Here is a 19,690-nt window from a genome sequence, read left to right as displayed (position 1 = left end):
AACTCTAGAATTGTGTGGCCCACAATTGAGGAAACTCTCTCCTCAAAGTGTGTTAGTTCAGCATTCCCTGTTCCTCCGCCTCTTTGGTCCATACTCTGACAGTGCGCCGCTGTTCTCCTCTTAACCTGCACCTTTACATCGGACCATTTCTTTTTTCATTCCTTCACAGTGTGATCTTCAAACCCCACTGCGTTAACCGCGTCAGCTAAACTCTCGCACTATTTTTTTCTTTTGTTATTAATTCCGGAGGACAAACTTGCAAATAAAACAGTTTTTCTCCGCTCTACCTCCAATAGGAGCACCTCCAATTCACATTCTGTGAAGTTTCTCTTCCTGCTTGCTTTTGCGTTTGTTTAGCCAAAGTGGAGTCCATTACCATATTTATACAGGGGAGGAGGCAGGGAGGGGTTTTGTGCTCGTGCGCTCAATTTCACTTTAATTCGGATGTACAAAGAGAATATGCGTACACAGCGTTTCATACGTCTGATTTTTTTACTGCGTACTCACATTTACAGCTTTGTCCGTACGCAATGTTTTAGTAATAAGCTCTGAACTTTAAATTAGCGCACAGGTGGCATAACTTTGTTTAGTTGCAGCAGTTTCCATTTGGTCCCAGTTTAATTCTAAACAACTTGATATTTTGGCCTTTACCTCATTATTAGCTAGGCGTCGTATTTTACTTTACTGGAAATCAAATAAGCCTCCAACTACATCCCAATGGCTTGTAGATACCATGCATTTTCTAAAATTGGAAAAGATTAGATGCTCTGGCAAAACTGATTTCTTTAAAAAGTCTCAATGTTTTATTACTTTAACTGTCTTAAGGTCTTGCCTTCCATTTAATAGATGCACTCTCCTTCCTTTTTAATTTATTTATTTCATAGTAACATAATTTTTGTTTCTTCTTAACTATTACTATTTTATACTGTTTAATTATAAATATTTACTTTCAACATTGACAATGTATCTGAACATTTGATTGTGATAGTTGCTTGTAATTTTCTGTCCACTTTTAATACTCGGTTTCCATTTATCTTTTCCCCTTTTATTACTATTATTATCATCATCATTATTATTATTTTATTTCCTTTTTTATTATTATATTTTTTCTTCTCTTTTGTAAAAAAAAAGCAACAACAAAGATAATATGTAACTATTTGTACTGATTAGGCATGGGACAATAACCGTTTTCAAGGTATACTGCAGTTTGGAAAAGTCAAGGTTTTAAAACCATCAAGATTTTCTGCAATACCGTTCCTAAAGAAATGTGTACGTTTTTATTTACCTCCTTTTTTTAAAGATTTTTTAGGACAACGGTATCTCCAGCAGAAAAAATACCCAAAGATGCAGTTTTAAATTGTAAAAACAATCTGTTTTTGAAACAAATGAAGACAGCAGAAGTCAATAATTTAATTGAATTATTTAGCCTGACATGTTTACTGCTCCAAAATATTTCAAATGTTTCCTAAAATTAAATATGTTGTGTTTAAAAGGAAAAAAGTTTTAGTTTTTTACCCAGACATTTAAAAAGAATATATTTTAGCAATAATCACAATATCGTGAAACCGTGATATTTTTATTCAAGGTTTTCATACGGTCAAAATCTTAGACTGGCCCATGTCTAGTACTGATATGGTGTTTGTTTTTTCACAATACAAATGTTGAACATAAAAACGTTTAGAATCACTTGAGTATTGAGTAAAGGAGAGAATTTCTTTATTGAACTATCCCTTCAATTCAATTCACCTTTATTTGTATAGCGCTTTTACAATGTAGATTGTGTCAAAGCAGCTTCACATAAAAGGTCACAGTAAATAGGAACAGTGTAGTTCAGTTTTCAGAGTTTAAGTACAGTTCAGTTTAGCTCAGTTCAGTGTGGTTTAAAAATCACTACTGAGAGTCCAAACACTGAAAAAAGGAGCGTCTTACCTTGTATCTCCACCTGCACATTGCTCTGTCTGTCTGCAGCCGCTGTCTGCACAGATGTGCTCTGCTGTCTGCCTTTCCAGTTGTGTTTCTTTCTCAATCTGCCCATGGCAACATTAACTCTTCACATCCAAACAAGGAGATCTGCAGTCTGTCAACAACACGGCAGGGCCCATTTACAGAAAAAACTGAACTCAAAAATTAACTACTTGCTGGTTTAAAAAAACTGCATGTGATGGTTTGTGTGTCATTTGCAGTTTTTCCCGAATTGTTTACTCACATTTTCAGAAAGCACGTCTCATATTGTCAGAACTCTACACACTTAATGTGCTTAATGTAAAACACTATGACCACTTCTTCTCCACTCATCACAATGACTTACTGTAAGGCTTTTTACCACTAAAGATGCAATTAGAAATTATTTTACCAAACATAAAACACATACACAAAACACCTGAAATTAAAAACACATAAATCTGTCAAGTAAGTGGAGGTTCGTTCCACTGTGGTAATCCCTGATAAACCATGGACTAAGCAGAGGAAAATGAATTAATGAAATCTGTCAAGTAAGCATTAATAACATTAAAACTGACATTAATTTAATCTTAACAATCTGTTATCATTTCTGATATTTGGCATTTGTATTAAATGTAAGTAGAGCACATATAAACATTGCAAATCAAGCTTGCTAGTTTCAATAGTGTAAAAACATTGTGAAACATCAATATCTGCGCATTGTCCATTAATAAAAAAGTAATATTATTTATTGAAGTATATAAATGTACAAATATATAAATAATAAATATAATATATAAATAATGTATAGTTTTATACATTTATTTATTTTTTAAAACATAGCTTACATTAGCAAATAAAACACAAGGTAAGGCCTACTGTGCAATAAAATCCTCACCATACTCAAGGTCTTGGTCTCTTTTTCGTCTCTTGTTTATCCTCATAGCATCAATGCAGGATAAAAGAACGAAATCTTAACTTCGTTTTTTGTTCAGTGTTACACTTACTACAGACAGTACACAGGCCTACAGAAGTGCATTGTAAAATATTTCAGAATATTGTTTTTATACAAAGCACACAAATACACGCTACCCAACATATTTTACTGTATTTTTCCCACAAAAACAGTGAACAGTGTTCATCCCAACCAACACAAAGACGCACATAACGTGGTTTACATATGCCATCAACAGAAGTATTGACAGAATAGTTACAGTAAAAAAATAAACCGCTATACTGCATCCTCGTTTCTGTTTTGGTCTGGCCAAGCAGCAGGGGAAATGTCACCATGCATGGCGAATCCATAGACTGTAAAATATATGGACGTAGTACCCATGACGTCACCCATAGGTTTCTGAAGAGCGCAAAAGAAGCTATAAGTAGGCGCAATCTGCTAATCAGTGGCTAATCTGCCGGATTCAGCTGAGGTGAAGTGACGGCGACCAGCGAGACCTAGCTGTCACTCAAGTGGCCACGCCCTTAATTATGCAAACTTAATATAACCTAATATAAAGGAAATGGATGAGTTATAAAAAAATTCACCCCCCTCACAGTTGTCATGGAGGGTAATAATAGCTATATGAACCGAAATCGTTCTTTGTACCAGGCTGCAAACACCTTTTTTTCTGCTGTAAAGTTGACCATTCTAACAGTGGGCTCAATTGCAATTTGCTCTATTATGGAGCCAGGACTAGCGGAATTTTAATGAATTGCAGTTTTAGTTACTTCCGTATTGGCTTCCTGAGGGAGAGCGGGAGGTTGCCGCTTGGGCGAATCTAGCCATGAAAAACATCAACTGCTATAGCTTGGAGAAGGGGTATACATGTGTGTGTGGACTTTGGTTGTACACTTTCCATCACCAGGCAGAAAAAACTCCTCAATAGGATTGAGAAATGGAGAATATGGAGGGAGATGAACAACTAAAAAACATGGGTGGGCAGTGAACCTGTTATAAACCAGATGAGCTCTGATTTCTAAATGGCAATTGTGTGTGACGAAGTTTACCTATGTGATGAGTTAGTATGCAAAGTAGGACAACTGACTTTACAATTGTGAATGACAGCGTGTTCCTTGTAAAAAAAAAAAACAAGAGATTTTCTGCATGAAAATTGTGTCAAATGCAGAGAATTATGTGTAGTGTTTTGAAAAACAACGTGTTTTAAACCTGCAATTTGAGTGTAAATTGTGCTTGTAGTTTAGCAGAATTGGTTCAGGAGGTTGGTGCATCAGTTACATGTTGTAGTCATTGAGTCTGAATTGTGTGTAAACAACTAAGAAAAACTGTAAAAACAAAATACCATTTGAGAAGCAATCACATTGTTTTGAATGTAAAGTTTCATTTTGCAGGAGAATTGAAGGGTTTTGCCGAACGTTTGTGTGTGTTCTGTGATTTGTCTGTAGAGTTCTGACGATATGAGACATGCTTTCAGAAAATGTAAACAATTGGGAAAATCTGTATTAACAAATTACACTTTTAACCACTAGTTTTACCTGACTGAAACATGTTGTGTGTGTTATAATATCAACACACGGACCATGTTAGAAGTGTTGCTGGATGTCAGTGTTTACACACCTCGAGATCAGCTGCCTGACTGACATTCATCAAAACCTACACTATCGCTGACTCGGGGAAACTTTTAATTATCAAATTTGCACGATAGTATTACGGATCACTCCGACAGTTATTTTCAAATAAAAATACATGTGATTAACTGATTTCAATGTTTTAAACAGAAAAAGATAAGAAATGAAAACTCACGTGTTGGTCCTGTAGTGTTGTGCAACTGTAAAATGGAACCGGCGTGTTTGATGTCTGCTAAAAGGTTCCGGATAACATACTTTTTAAAAAAACTTTCGCTAAGAGAAACTTTTCAAGTGAATTTTGATTAGGTGTATTTGTTTATTTATTTATAAGTTTGTTAATGATTTTGAATGACGTTTCATATGTTCGTCAATAACGCTTATTTTATCAAAGCGTTCGTTGACATGCTACAATTAAATATTTTTAACTGAGGGGATTTTTGATATTAATTTTATTATGCAGAAAATAATCAGAAAATATTGTCAATAGTCAGATTTGTTTTAATACACAAATATTTGTTTCCAGCTTGTTGCGCCTCACAGCAAGAATGTCGCTGGTTCTGGGTCAGTTGGGATACAATGAGATTGTATGGGTGTTTCACAGTGATGGGGTACGGCTGGAAGGGTATCCGCTGCGTAAAACATATGCTTGATAAGTTGGCGGTTCATTCCGCTGTGGTGACCCCTGATTAATAAAGGGACTAAGCCGAAAAAAAAATGAATGGATGAATACATTATATGGCATAGTTCTAATAATAATTATGAACATTAATATCAATAAAACTCTTATTGTTGTTGTTGTTGTACATTTTTATTATTGAACTAAGATGGAAGCAATAAAAAGAAAAGGATATATTAATAAATAATAATTAAAACACACATTTATTAGTAAATACACAGCAAAATACTTTAATTGATTGTGGCCAGTGAATCAACAATTTACATTAGAGCTTAATTTTTCAAATAGACAAGTACAAAAGAAATTAAATTCATTCTAATTTTCATTCCCCAACTAGGGGCATTTACAGTAAACAGTCTAAACTGCATGAAAGGCGACAGTTCACCCCCCAAAAATCAGTTCCCCACCATTTACTCACATTCAAGTTGTTCTAAACTTTTACCAGTTTCTTTCTTCTGTTGAACACAAAACGAGATATTCTGAAGAACGTTGGAAAAAGCAGACAGACATAAATAGTACAAAATATACTGTGGAAGTCAATATCTGATTTTTCCGTCATTTTTTGGCAGGGGCGCCGTTGGCCGCCACAGTCCCTCTGACAACCTTTCAAGGAGGAAACTGAAAACTCGGGGGAGGGGGGGTTGGGGTTGGTTGTCGTGGATGAAATTGAAGAGCGGGGAGGATGGGGTGTCGTGGACGAAAGTGAGGAGCGAGGGGCGGGGTGTGGGATGGGGGTTTGGGGGATCGTGGGCCCCTAATAATATCTCCGGGCCACACAAAATGTGTGGGCCCTTAAGCCTGGTTTATACTTCTGCGTCAAGTGATCAGCGTGACCCACGGCGCATGCAACGCGCGTAGCTGTGCATTTATATTTCTGCTCGCTGTTTCTGTTGCTCTGCAATAACACTTCCGAAACGCTAGCTGGCAGTAGGTGCGTATGTTCCTCTGTGTTGAGTTTCTTCGCTGGTGTTTTGTTTTTTCTAACTGCTTCCTTAATGTACAAGTGGCTCAAACTTGCTCATTTTGAGGTGGGAACGGGCGGACGTGCAACAACTTTAATCATAAGGTAAACACAAAACAACAGTGTCCATCTGGAGCTCCTTCACGGGACTCCACACTTGTAAACACTCGCTGCATCACGCTTGCACGGCTCTCACCTCCGCCCACACTTGTCAGCTCTACCAAGCCGACCAATCAGAGAGCTTGCGCTACGCGAACGCATTACTTTTTTGAGAGGTGCACAACAACGTCAGCTTACGTGTGCGCTTGACGCAGAAGTATAAATCAGCCTTTAGAATCATCCTAACCCCACTCCCCCACCCCCCAGCGGTGTCCCTTTCCTCCAGTATATCTTCCTTTGTGTTCAACAGAAGAAAGGAACTCAATCAGGTCAGAAACAAGTAGAGGATGAGTAAATGACAACAGAGCTTAAAGTCCACATGAACCGGAAGCTGCGACCATTTTTTTTTTCGTATTGTGACGCAGTTCCTAGAGAAACGGAATATTGAGTTAAATGAGGGAAAAGTGGGCGTGGCTTATAGTAGGCATTTAATTCAAAAAGCTTGGGAAAAGGGTTTGGGGAGAGTTATTACAACCTAACAGACTCCTCCTCCTCACCATTTCTGTTTGTTGTCAAAACTGGCAGCTGGAGGGGCGTGGTTAATGTTAGCCATGCCCAATACCTCAGACACACCTAATCTGATGGTATGTTCACACCAGACGTGGATGAAGCATCAAGTGTGAGTGATTTACATGTTAAGTCAATGTAAAGACGCGAATAGACATCCTGCGGTGCTATTCGTGCAAATGAGATAGCGCGAATGATGCAATTCGAGCAAATGAAGCGGTATTTAGTGTTTTGCATGTTTGACGAATTGCTCAAGTTGGAAAATCTGAATTTTTGGCTGAGATTCGCGCCACGTTAACCAATCAGGAGCTTGCTTTTATAGGGATGTGGTTAAGAGGGGAAATCCTCCTGCAGACATCAAACAACAGCTCGTCAAACTGGGCTTGGTTCAGTCAGAAGCATCGCTGAAATCCTCCATCATCCAGGTATAGTTTCTGGAGGAGTTTATGAACCCACAGAGCTGGGTGCACCTCTGAAAGGATCTAGTGGACTCGGCACGGCGCCGAACAAATCTACGCTGTTTTTCAACCTTCCTAAATCACATAAACACAGCTACTCTCTCAATAAAATCCATGTTAGACATTTAGGTATACGAAGCTAGAGTCACCGGGCAAACAGTAGTCCTGCCCATGGCGTGAATCTGCATCTATTTGTGAAGGGAATTTGATGCATGAATGAAGCGTATTTGACTCAAAATGCTCACGTGTCTATTTACACACGAATAGCACCATTTATTCGCGCATACCGCTTCTGGTGTGAACACCCCATCAGAATTTAACTCAAAACAAACAGGAAGTGCATTTTCAGATTTGACTTAAAGATTACAAGGGCAAACATTGCTTTTTTTGCTGAATGACATGCACAGATGAATTGTTTACCACAGAACTAGCAATGTGCGCTAACAAAATCAATATGGATAGTTTTGTACTTTAATTTTGGGTGAACTATCCCTTTAACTTACAACTTTAAGTATTTTGGAAAAATATTAGGTAATACAAAAGGAAATGAATGTAAAGTTGACACTTATATATTATTATAATTATATGCAGTGACCGCAGCTCTACATGCTCCTGTCTTTCAGCATGACGTATTCACTGTTGTGATCTGTGTTTTCCTCAGCAGTGAAGCTCTCGGCTGCCGTACGCCGCGCCTCCTCAGTGAGCCGCTCGAACCGGCGAAGGAAAAGGATGACGGAGGCCAGCAGGAGCGCCTGAACGCAGATGAACACCAACAGGCTGATCTGAGACGCCAGAGCTAAATTACACAGCCAGTACCGACACGAGTCCAGCAGCTCCTGCTCCGGTAGATACACAATCAGGCGCCCCCGCAGGTGAGCAGGAGAACTGCACGACACATTCCTGAAACACATTTTTAAAGGTCCCATGAAATTAAAATGTTTTTTTAGATGTTAGTTTCAGTATGTAAGTCATAAGGGTATCTATGAGCTAGTGTGCTCCAAAACAGTGACAAAATTCTCATTTAGAGGATTAAAAACCTTTATATACTTCAGATATTTGTTCTAATTTGACAATAAATGCTCTGTAAGCGGACTGTAATCTGCCATGATTTCAGTTTGAGAGGTGCATATACAGTGCTCAGTGTAACTGAGTACACCCCATTTTGAAAATGAACATTTGTGTCCATTCCTCAGTGAATATAGGCAATGTATTTTGGTGCATTTAAACAAATCAGATTTATTAAACAGATATATTTATTAAAATAATATTTTAATCACCAAACACATTGAGAAGTTGAAAGATAATACAAATAAATTCAATAAATAAAATATATATATATATATATATATATATATATATAATTACAACTTACAAAATTTCAACTAAATTTTTCAATTGTTTTTTTTTTTTTTTTGCTTTTTCTTGATTTTTTCCTTTTTTTTAAATTTGTATTTGATATTTTCCTATAACATATAAATTTAGGTGTACTAGTTTTTGGACTATTATCGTACATTTTTTTGTTAGATAAGCTCCGGATTTGGCTTCAGTACTGACTAATCTAATGTATATGCACAAATATAATATTGTAGAGCTTCCTCTTAAAAATATGAATTTAAAAGAAAGTTTTGTGAGGGGTGTACTTATATATGCATGTATATATATATATATATATATATATATATATATATATATATATATATATATATATATATATATATATAAATATATATATATATATATATATATATATATATATATATATATATATATATATATATATATATATATATATATATATATATATACATACATACATATACATGCAGTTATACACTTAAATGCATTTATTAATTACACTAATTACTAATTATTACTAATTATAATTATTTAATTTCAATAAAATTTTCAGGATATAAGACTGTTGTTAGTTTCGTTTAGTGTTAGTTTTTCATTTATTATGGATATTTTATTTTATATTTAGGTTAGATTAGATTAGATTAGATTCAACTTTATTGTCATTACACATGTACAAGTACAAGGCAACGAAATGCAGTTTAGGTCTAACCAGCAGTGCAATAGCAGCAAGTGCAGGATACAGGTATAAGTTATAAAGTGCAGTTATAGAAAAACTATAGTAATATTTACAGATGGATGTACTATCAACATTATATACAGGTTGTATTAGCTATGAACAGATTTACAATAAATTAATATATGTAGAGGATGCTATTAGTAATCAGAAGTGTGCAGATAGATAAACATAATTACAAATGTATATGTACAGTGGGTGTGTACATAATTAGAAATGTCCATGTGCAGTGGGTATGTAAAATATCAGTTAAGAAATTTATTTTTGAGCAATAGTTTTAGTTGTAGTTTTGGTTAACTAAAGTAATCATGCTCACCATATTGAAGCGTCGCTGCTCTGTGACATTTTCACCCCAGAATGTGTTTATTAATTCTGAAAACGATTCATCCATTTTCCCTCAGCTTAGCCCTTTATCTATCAAGGGTCGCCACAGCGGAATGAACCGCCAACTTATCCAGCATATGTTTTACAAAGCGGATGTCCTTCTAGCTGCAACACAGCACAGGGAAACACCCATACACTCTCATTCACACACACTCATACACTACAGCCAATTTTGTTTACCCAATTCACCTATAGCGCATGTGTTTGCACCCGGAGGAAACCCACGCCAACACGGGGAGAACATGCAAACTCCACACAGAAATGCCAACTGGCCCAGCCAGGACTCGAACCAGCGACCTTCTTGCTGTGAGGCGACAGTGCTAACCACTGAGCGACTGTGCCACCAAAACGACTCATATGTTTGCTAATTATTATTATTTTATTTCAGTTATTTTTTCAGTGAATGTTTTTAGTTTCATTTAGTGTTAGTGTTTCGTTTATTAAGGATATTTTCTTTTATTTAGTCAAATATTTGACCAATAGTTTTAGTTTCAGTTTTGCTCTACTAAAATACTCTTTGCTCACTGCACAGAATGCGTTTTTGTGAATTTTTCAGTGACTGTTGTTAGTTTGATTTATTGTGATTATTTTATTTTATTTCAGCTAACGAAAATATTTTGTTGACCAATGGTTTCAGTTACAGTTTTGGTTCATTAAAATAATCTGGTTTACTAAAGTGATCTTGCTAATTATTCTTATTATTTTATTTCAATTAAGGGCAGCACGGTGGCGCAGTGGGTAGCACGTTCGCCTCACAGCAAGAAGGTCGCTGGTTCAAGCCTCGGCTGGGTCAGTTGGCGTTTCTGTGTTTGCATGTTTTCCCAGTGTTGCCGTGGGTTTCCTCTGGGTGCTCTGGTTTTCCCCTACAAGTCCAAAGACATGTGTTATAGGTGAATTGGGTGGGCTAAATTGACCGTAGTGTATGAGTGTGAATGAGTGTGTGTGGATGTTTCCCAGGGATGGGTTGCAGCTGGAAATAAGTTGACGGTTCATTTCGCTGTGGCGACCCCAGATTATTAAAGAGACTAAGCCGAAAAGAAAGAGAATGAATGAATGAATATTTTAATTAAAGGGCACCTATGGTAAAAAAATCTACTTTTCAAGCTGTTTGGACAGACATATGTGCATGTATGGTGTATAGACTGTCATATTGGGGTGATATAAGCACACCCAGAGTTTTTTTATTTTTATTTAACAACATAAAAAACGGTGGACCAATTGGAGCTGTTTTCAAATCGACCGCTACTTGACGTAGGAGAGCGGTCCCCCCGCCCACCAATATTGATTGACAGGCGCATCATCATATCCTCAGTTTGTTGATTCACGTCCGCCATTTTCAGCGTGAGTCGAAGCGACATCACTAAAGGAACACCCTAGCTCTATTTTTAGATGCAAGGCTCATTGGGCTCAACACAAGATCAATATTCTCCACATTATCGCTCTAATCGGAATTAGTGGTTGTATCTTTTGGTAGGTTTGCAAACATGTGTACTTCTCATTGAGTCTACCTTATACTTCAGCCGTTTGCATTTCTCTCAGGGTTTCTATCAGGGTACACACAACGGCGAGACGATTCGGGACACTTCATGTTTCTGCCACGCCACAGAGAGTGTCTGGTGTGCCGTGTCGTGGCTTTGAGCGGCGCATCCGGTGCCTCAGTCAAAGTTAATTCAGTGTGCGTGGTTATTAGTCTCGGTGTACAAGCTCGGTACTTTAAACTAGCACACAGTTGGCTGTAAAACTGTACAAAGACACAAATGATTTTGTACTCTCTGCTTGGTCTGTGTCCGAGTCGTATACTGTATGTACGACTGAATGCTGAACCTCTCACTCCTGCTCCTTCTCTCAGTCTGCCTGTCAGACTCTGTTGCAAACGCAGAGCGGGTGAGCTCATGGCTCCGCCTCCTTGTTACGTTGGCGGGAAGCCGAAACTAATCTACATGTGAAGCAACACACCCTTAAATCAGTGAACTGTGGACACGCCCCCAACATGACACTTTTGAACACATTATAATAAAAAAATCTGAATTGTGTTTTAAACTGAACCTAAACTGGCACACTCAGAAGAACCATAATATTAATATTAAATCATAAAAAAGAGGTAAACTATGTGCCCTTTAAATTAAATTCATTGACTTCAGTTAGTTTTGTTCAGTGTTGTTTTTTCATTTATTATGGATAATTTATTTTATTTCAGTTCATTATTTTTTGCTGAATAGATTTGTTTTAGTTTACTTAAACACTCTTGCTCACCGCACAGACGCGTCACTGCCATGTTTCAGCATCCAGCCTCTCAGGTAAAGAATGGCGCAGTCGCAGGCCCAGGGGTTTCCGTGCAGGGTGATGCGGCGCAATGCAGGCAGAGCGTCCAGTATGCTGGTGGGCAGAGCCGTCAGGTGGTTTTCATTCAGCAGGAGTTCAGTGGTGGATGCAGGAAAGGACGAGGGCAGCGTGGCGGTGGTGAGAGCGCGATTACTGCAGTCCACAACACCAGCAGAACACGAACACACATGAGGACACGATCCCTGAACCACTGCAGCCATCACACTGAAGAAAAACACCAGCACAACACTCCTCATACCAGCACAAACACACACACACTGAAGAAACACACAACACCAGTCACTACACACACTCTACACTAATATTCTCATCACACTGAATGAAAACACCAACACAACACTCCTCATACCAGCACACACACACACCGCAGAAACGAACACAACATCACACCACTTACTACTCTCAATACGTGTTATTTCTAAAGAACTGAGTTACAGATATTTTTAGTTGTCCTTTAAAGGAACACTCCTTTATAAAATGCTAATTCCACAGCTAAACATGAAGATTAGCAGTTTGGTTACACTTTATTTAAGGGTTCAATTATGACTCAAACTCCTTCTTTGCTGTTTAATAATAGTTATTAAGGTTGTAGTTGGGTTAAGGTATTGGGTGGGATTAGGGATGTAGAATAAGACCTTGCAGTATACACTCAGCGTTAGGTACAACTGTCCAACTGCTTCTCAACACAAATTTCTAATCAGCCAATCACATGGCAGCAACTCAATGCATTTAGGCATGTAGACATGGTCAAGATGATCTGCTGCAGTTCAAACCGAGCATCAGAATGGGGAAGAAAGCTGACTTAAGTGACTGTGAACGTGGCATGGTTGTTGGTGCCAGACGGGCTGGTCTGAGTATTTCAGAAACTGCTGATCTACTGGGATTTTCATGCACAACCATCTCTAGGGTTTACAGAGAATGGCCTGAAAAAGAAAAAATATCCAGTGAGCGGCAGTTCTGTGGGCGCCAATGCCTTATTGATGCCAGAGGTCAGAGGAGAATGGCCAGACTGGTTCCACTGAAAGAAAGGCAACAGTAACTCAAATTACCACTCGATACAACCGAGGTCTGCAGAAGAGCATCTCAGAATGCACAACACATCCAATCTTGAGGCGGATTGGCAGCAGCAGCAGCAGCAGCAGCAGAAGACCACACCGGCTGCCAATCCTGTCAGCTAAGAACAGGAAACTGAGGCTACAATTTACATAGTCTTACCAAAATTGTACAACAGATGATTGGAGAAACGTTGCCTGGTCTGATGAGTCTCGATTTCTGCTGCCACATTCAGATGGTTGGGTCAGAATTTGGCGTCAACAACATGAAAGCATGGATCCATCCTGCCTTGAATCAACGGTTCAGGCTGGTGGTGGTGGTGTAATGGTGTTGGGGATAATTTCTTGGCACACTTTGGGCCCATTAGTACCAATTGAGCATTGTGTTAACACCACAGCCAACCTGAGTATTGTTGCTGACCATGTCCATCATGTTATGACCACGGTGTACCCATCTTCTGATGGCTACTTCCAACAGGCTAACACCATGTCATAAAGCGTGAATCATCTCAGACTGGTTTCTTGAACATGACAATGAGTTCACTGTACTCAAATGGCCTCCACAGTCACCAGATCTCAATCCAATAAAGCACATTTGGGAAGTGGTGGAACGGGACAGTCACATTATAGATGTGCAGCCGACAAATCTGCAGCAACTGCGTGATGCTAACACGTCAATATGGACCAAAATCTCTGAGGAACATTTCCAGTACCTTGTTGAACCTCTGCCACGAAGGATTAAGGCAGTTCTGAAGGCAAAAGGGGGTTCAACCCAGTAATAGTAAGGTGTACCTAATAAAGTGGCCGGTGAGTGTATGTGCTTAAAAAGCCAATATGTTAATATTAGTTAAGTTAATCAGCAACTAGTCAATAGTGAAAATTGTTTACTGAAGTGTTACCCACAATTATTTGTAATGAAATATTGCAGTATTTACAATTGAAGTCAGAATTATTAGCCCTCCTATTAAATTTACTAAAACAGAGAGGTTTTTTCAACACATTTCTAAACATAATAGTTTTAATAACTCATTTCTAATAACTGATTTATTTTATCTTTGCCATGGTGAAGGTAGATAATATTTACATTTATTTAATTAGGTTAACTAGGCAGGTTAGGGTAATTAGGCAAGTCATTGTATAACAATAGTTTGTTTTGTAGCAAAACGAAAACAAATATTGCTTAAGGGGGCTAATAATATTGACCTTAAATGATTTTAATTCTAGCTGAAATAAAACAAATAAGGCTTTCTCCAGAAGAAAAAATATTATAGGAGATACTGTAAAAAACTCCTTGCTCTGTTAAACATCATTTGGGAAATATTTTAAAAAGAAAAAATATAGTAGGGCTAATAATTTTGCCCTCAACTGTATTTATTGCATCCCTTTCTATCTCAGCAACAGTGGTGCAGTAAGATGTGTAACGTGTGAATGTTTGACATTATAGGCCTGTGTTCAAGTTCAAGTGAATATTTATTGCCTTTTTTGGTGCCATGTGTGGAGTTCTAAACTGAAACAGATGAAATAGATGTGTAGGCTTATCTGAAATTAGAGGAGGAAGTAAAGGGGAATGGGAAGACTAAGATAAAAGCACGCATAAAAACAATAAATAAACACATTTAATAAAAGCATAAAACACAGTCATTGAAAAAGAAAATTTCATTCTTTAAAAATAATTTAGCATTATATAATTCACTGATGTCACTATTATACAGTCAAAATTATTCACCCTCCTGTGAACATTTTTATTTTTAAATATTTCCCAAATGATGTTTGACTGAGCAAGGAAATTTTCATAGTATGTCTGATAATATTTTTTCTTCTGGAGAAAGCCTCATTTGTTTTATTTTGGCTAGAATAAAAGCAGCTTTTAATTTTTATTTTTTATTTGATTGTCTGCAGTTATATAATGACTTGCCTAATTAACCTAGTTAAGCCTTTAAATGTCACTTTAAGCTGTATAGAAGTGTCCTGAAGAATATCTAGTCAAATATTATTAACTGTCATCATGGCAAAGAGAAAATAAACCAGTTATTAGAAATGAGTTATTAAAACTAGTATGATTAGAAATAGGTTGAAGAAATCTGCTCTCCATTAAATTGGGTAAAAATGTAAAAGAATTAAAATTGAACAGGAGGACTAATAATTCTGACTCAATTGTATGTCAGTAATCGTTTCATAACGTAACATTTTATAACATGATGATTAGTTAAATAATAGTTTATATCAGTTTTGTTTACACTTCACTACCTCTTCAGCATATCATTTTATCAATTATTTAAATAATATTCATTCATTCATATTCCCATCAGCTTAGTCTCTTTATTCATCAGGGTTCACCACAGTGAAATGAACCTCCAGCATGTTTTGCGCAGCGGGTGCCCTTCCAGCTGCAACCCAGTAATGGGAAACATCCATACACACTCATTCACCACAGTCAATTTATTTTATTCATTTCCCTTATAGCGCCTGTGTTTGAACCAGCCTGATCTCACAAGGAAACGTGAGTATTTTACGCTTTGTCAGTTTAGTGGCTTCGTACGAGTTCAGTCGTTCGAAAATGTACTATTTTAAAAAGGAGGCGTGGCATCTAACCCCGCCCGTCATTGGGTGATGAGCAAATCCTACTAAATTGTACGAATTAGATCGTACGAATTCATACGAATTAGCCACATATTCAAAAAGTTACGAATTGCTGTGAGATTGCGTTGGTTTGGACAGTGGCGAAACCTGAGCACAAGGAGGAAACCCACACGAACATGGGGAGAACATGCAAACTCCACTCAAAAATGCCAACTGACCCAGTCAGGACTCGAACGTGCGATCTTCTTGCTGTGAGGTGACAGTGCTAACCACTGAGCCACCATGTTGCCCCAATTTAATAATATCTAATTTAATTTATTTGTGTCACCAGAAGCTTCCTTTATCACGAAACATTACTTTCATGTCAGGCATATTGCAAGTACACTTGGCAACAAGCCACAATTTATTTTAAATTGAAATAAAGTTTAGATTAAAAGACAGTTCTATATTCTTCAACAATTCTGAAAAAGGACATGAAAGTTGAATTAATTATTACTCGTCTTACAGAAATATCTCATTTTAACCAGCATATACATATAAAGTCAGAATTATCAGCCCCCCTGTTTATTTTTTCCCCAATTTCTGTTTAACGGTGAGAAGATTCTCAACACATTTCTAAACATAATATTTTAATAACTCATTTCTAATAACTGATTTCTTTTATCTTTGCCATGATGACAGTAAATTATATTTGACTAGATATTTTTCAAGACACTTCTATACAGCTTAAAGTGACATTTAAAGGCTTAACTAGGTTAATTAGGGTAAAGTTAGGTTAATTAGGTAAGTCATTGTAGAACGATAGATTCTTCTGTAGACTATCGGAAACAAATATAGCTTAAAGGGGCTAATAATATTGACCTTAAAATGGTTTTAAAAAAATTCAAAACTGCTTTTATACTAGCCGAAATAAAACAAATAAGAGTTTCTCCAGAAGAAAAAATATTATCAGACATACTGTGAAAAATTCTTTGCTCTGTTAAACATGATTTGAGAAATATTCGAAAAAGAAATGAAGATTCACAGGACTAATAATACAGACTTCAACTGTATTACTCACTTCAATACCCATGTACAGTTAAAGTCAGAATTATTAGCCCCCCTGTTTATTTTTTCCCCCTTTTTTCTGTTTAACGAAGAGAATATTTTGTTTTTCAACACATTTCTAAACATAATAGTTTTAATAACTCAGTAAATAATACAGTAAATAATATTTGACTTGATATTTTTCAAGACACTTCTATACAGCTTAAAGTGACATTTAAAGGCTTAACTAGGTTAATTAGGTTAACTAGACAGGTTAGGGTAATTAGGCAAGTCATTATATAATGATGGTTTGTTCTGGAGACTATCAAAAAATATAGCATAAAGGGGCTAATAATTTTGACCTTAAAATGGATTTTTAAAAATGAAAAAATGCTTTTATTCTAGCTGAAATAAAACAAATAAGACTTTCTGCAAAAGAAAAAAATATTATCAGACATACTGTGAAAATTTCCTTGCCCTGTTAAACATCATTTGGGAAATATTTATAAAAGAAAAAAAAATTCAAAGGGGGCTAATAATTCTCACTTCAACTGTATGTGTGTGTTTACCCGCTTTGAGTTCACTGAGGTTGCACCGGCTAATGACCAGAAACAGATGAGCTAATATTAATATTTCATTAACAGAGACGTAAATCAAGAATACATTAGATTTAAACTATAAAATTAATTCATCTATTGTGTGATGTTTAAATGTGAGATCAATGTAATTTTGTGTGCGGTAAAAGTGAAGTTCTTACCAGCGTCAGTAAAGCCTGTGTGTCAGTATCAGCCTGAAGGAGAGTTAAGACTGCTGCATCACACACAGCTGGGACACACTGATAAAATAACCAGAGAGAGAGAGAGAGAGAGAGAGAGAGAGAGAGAGAGAGAGAGAGAGAGAGAGAGAGAGAGAGAGAGAGAGAGAGAGAGAGAGAGAGAGAGAGAGAGAGAGAGAGAGAGAGAGAGAGAGAGAGAGAGAGAGAGAGAGAGAGAGAGAGAGAGAGAGGAGAGAGAGAGAGAGAGAGAGAGAGAGAGAGGAGAGAGAGAGAGAGAGAGAGAGAGAGAGAGAGAGAGAGAGAGAGAGAGAGAGAGAGAGAGAGAGAGAGAGAGAGAGAGAGAGAGAGAGAGGAAGTGTGCCACATTTTTACTCTAATACTGCGTCATCTTTCCCCGTCTTCATTTACACTCCCAGAATTATCCAGAAACATATCATTCATTTTCCTTTGGCTTAGTCTCTTATTTATCAGGGGTCGCCACAGCAGAATGAACCACCAACTATTCCGGCATATGTTTCACACAGTGGATGCCCTTCCATCCGCAACCCAGTAGTGGGAAACACCCATACACTCACATTCACACTCATACACTACAGCCAATTTAGTCAATTCACCTATAGCTCATGTGTTTGGACTGTGTGAGCACCAGGAGGAACCCCACGCCAACACAGGGAGAACATGCAAACTCCACACAAAAATGCCAATTGAACCAGCTGGGACAGGAACCAGGACCTTCTTGCCGTGAGGCCACATTGCTAACCACTGAGCCACCGTGCCACCCCAAAATTACAACATATCGTATTGTTTTTAAAATATATCATTAAATTTAAACTCATCCAGTATCCAAACACAGCAATTTACTTTAAAGATTAGAATTATATTTAAATTAATTTTGTGTCTTAAACAGGAAAACACAATTAAGCTGTCACCGTAGATTATATACATCATTATCCATTATATTATATGCATTATATTCTTAACGTTTTTATTGCTAAATTTATATCATATGCCTTTATTTAAATGAAAAATAGTAGGATTACAGTAGGACTAAATGTGTATTAGACATTATAATAAATCTTTTATGACATTTTTGTATAGTTGTTACTGCTATTTTATTTTTTTCTGTCATATTAGACAGCAATTTAACTTTTAAAAATCATATTTCCCATGTCACAAAAACTGCTTTCTTTCATCTGAGAAATATAGCTAAGTTACGAAGTATGCTATCCATCTCAGATGCAGAAAAGCTAGTCCATGCTTTTATGACTTCTAGGCTGGACTACTGTAATGCTCTGTTTGCTGGCTGCCCAGCATCCTCTATTAACAAACTTCAATTAGTACAAAATGCAGCTGCCAGAGTTCTTACCAGGTCTAGAAAATTTGATCACATCACCCCAATTTTATCCTCCTTACACTGGCTGCCTGTTAAGTTTCGTATTGAATTTAAAATATTGCTTCTTACATATAAAGCTTTAAATAATCTAGCTCCTGTTTATCTAACCAATCTTCTGTCTCGCTACAATCCAACTCGCTCTTTAAGATCTCAAAACTCAGGGCTTCTGGTAGTACCTAGAATAGCAAAGTCGAGTAAAGGAGGTCGAGCCTTCTCATTTATAGCTCCTAAACTCTGGAATAGCCTTCCTGATAACGTCCGAGGCTCAGACACACTCTCCCAATTCAAAACTAGATTAAAGACCTATCTGTTCAGTAAAGCATACACTTAGTGCACCACTTAGGGGGCTTCCACACAGGTTATGCATCTTGTTGATATACACTGTGAACATCAGCTACGCTAATTATTTTCTTTATTCTCCATTTCCACCTGGGGATACTCTTCCCGAGGCCCTCAGACTATGCAGAGTCACTGATTCGATCCAAGACCAACGACGAGATGATCCCAAGGTTTCCATATCCTGGACCTGGCCGAATCCTGAACAACTACTGCGATGGTCATGGAAGAGTGGAGAACATGAGACTGTTTCCTATGACGCTCCAGAGACAGACGAGTCTTCGCTGAGGCCAGCTTCCAGCCTCTGCCACTGAGACTGCAGCTCTGCACAAGACGTTTGGCCAGCGGAGAAATTAAAATGATCGTGCCCAACTGAGCCTGGTTTCTCTCAAGGTTTTTTTTCTTCACTTCCGCCATTAGTGAAGTT

At 37.3% G+C, this 19,690-nt stretch overlaps 2 protein-coding genes across 2 annotated transcripts in view; both read right to left on the bottom strand.

Annotated features, from left to right (window-relative positions):
* Positions 1–4,733, bottom strand: part of dhx37 (DEAH (Asp-Glu-Ala-His) box polypeptide 37) — a 54,331-nt gene extending 49,598 nt beyond the window's left edge. The window contains exons 1-2 of the mRNA XM_056464125.1: positions 4,700–4,733; positions 1,930–2,077 (exon numbers count right to left, since the gene is read on the bottom strand). Coding sequence (XP_056320100.1) covers positions 1,930–2,035 — 106 coding nt within the window. The 5' untranslated portion in view covers positions 2,036–2,077; positions 4,700–4,733. The remainder of the gene's footprint in view (positions 1–1,929; positions 2,078–4,699) is intronic.
* A 3,036-nt stretch (positions 4,734–7,769) lies between these two features.
* On the bottom strand, positions 7,770–17,574 carry gp1bb (glycoprotein Ib platelet subunit beta). The gene is made up of 3 exons (XM_056464467.1): positions 17,517–17,574; positions 12,012–12,358; positions 7,770–8,185 (listed from the first exon to the last, which is right to left on the bottom strand). Exons 2-3 carry the CDS (start codon positions 12,335–12,337, stop codon positions 7,888–7,890), a joined length of 624 nt encoding a protein of 207 aa, XP_056320442.1. The 5' UTR covers positions 12,338–12,358; positions 17,517–17,574; the 3' UTR covers positions 7,770–7,887.
* Between the last annotated feature and the right edge of the window lie 2,116 nt (positions 17,575–19,690).

This window comes from Danio aesculapii, chromosome 8 (assembly GCF_903798145.1).
Source record: "Danio aesculapii chromosome 8, fDanAes4.1, whole genome shotgun sequence".
Taxonomy (NCBI): Eukaryota; Metazoa; Chordata; class Actinopteri; order Cypriniformes; family Danionidae; genus Danio; species Danio aesculapii.
Note: the sequence above shows the minus strand (reverse complement) of the source record. Positions and strands in the feature narration are given on the sequence as shown.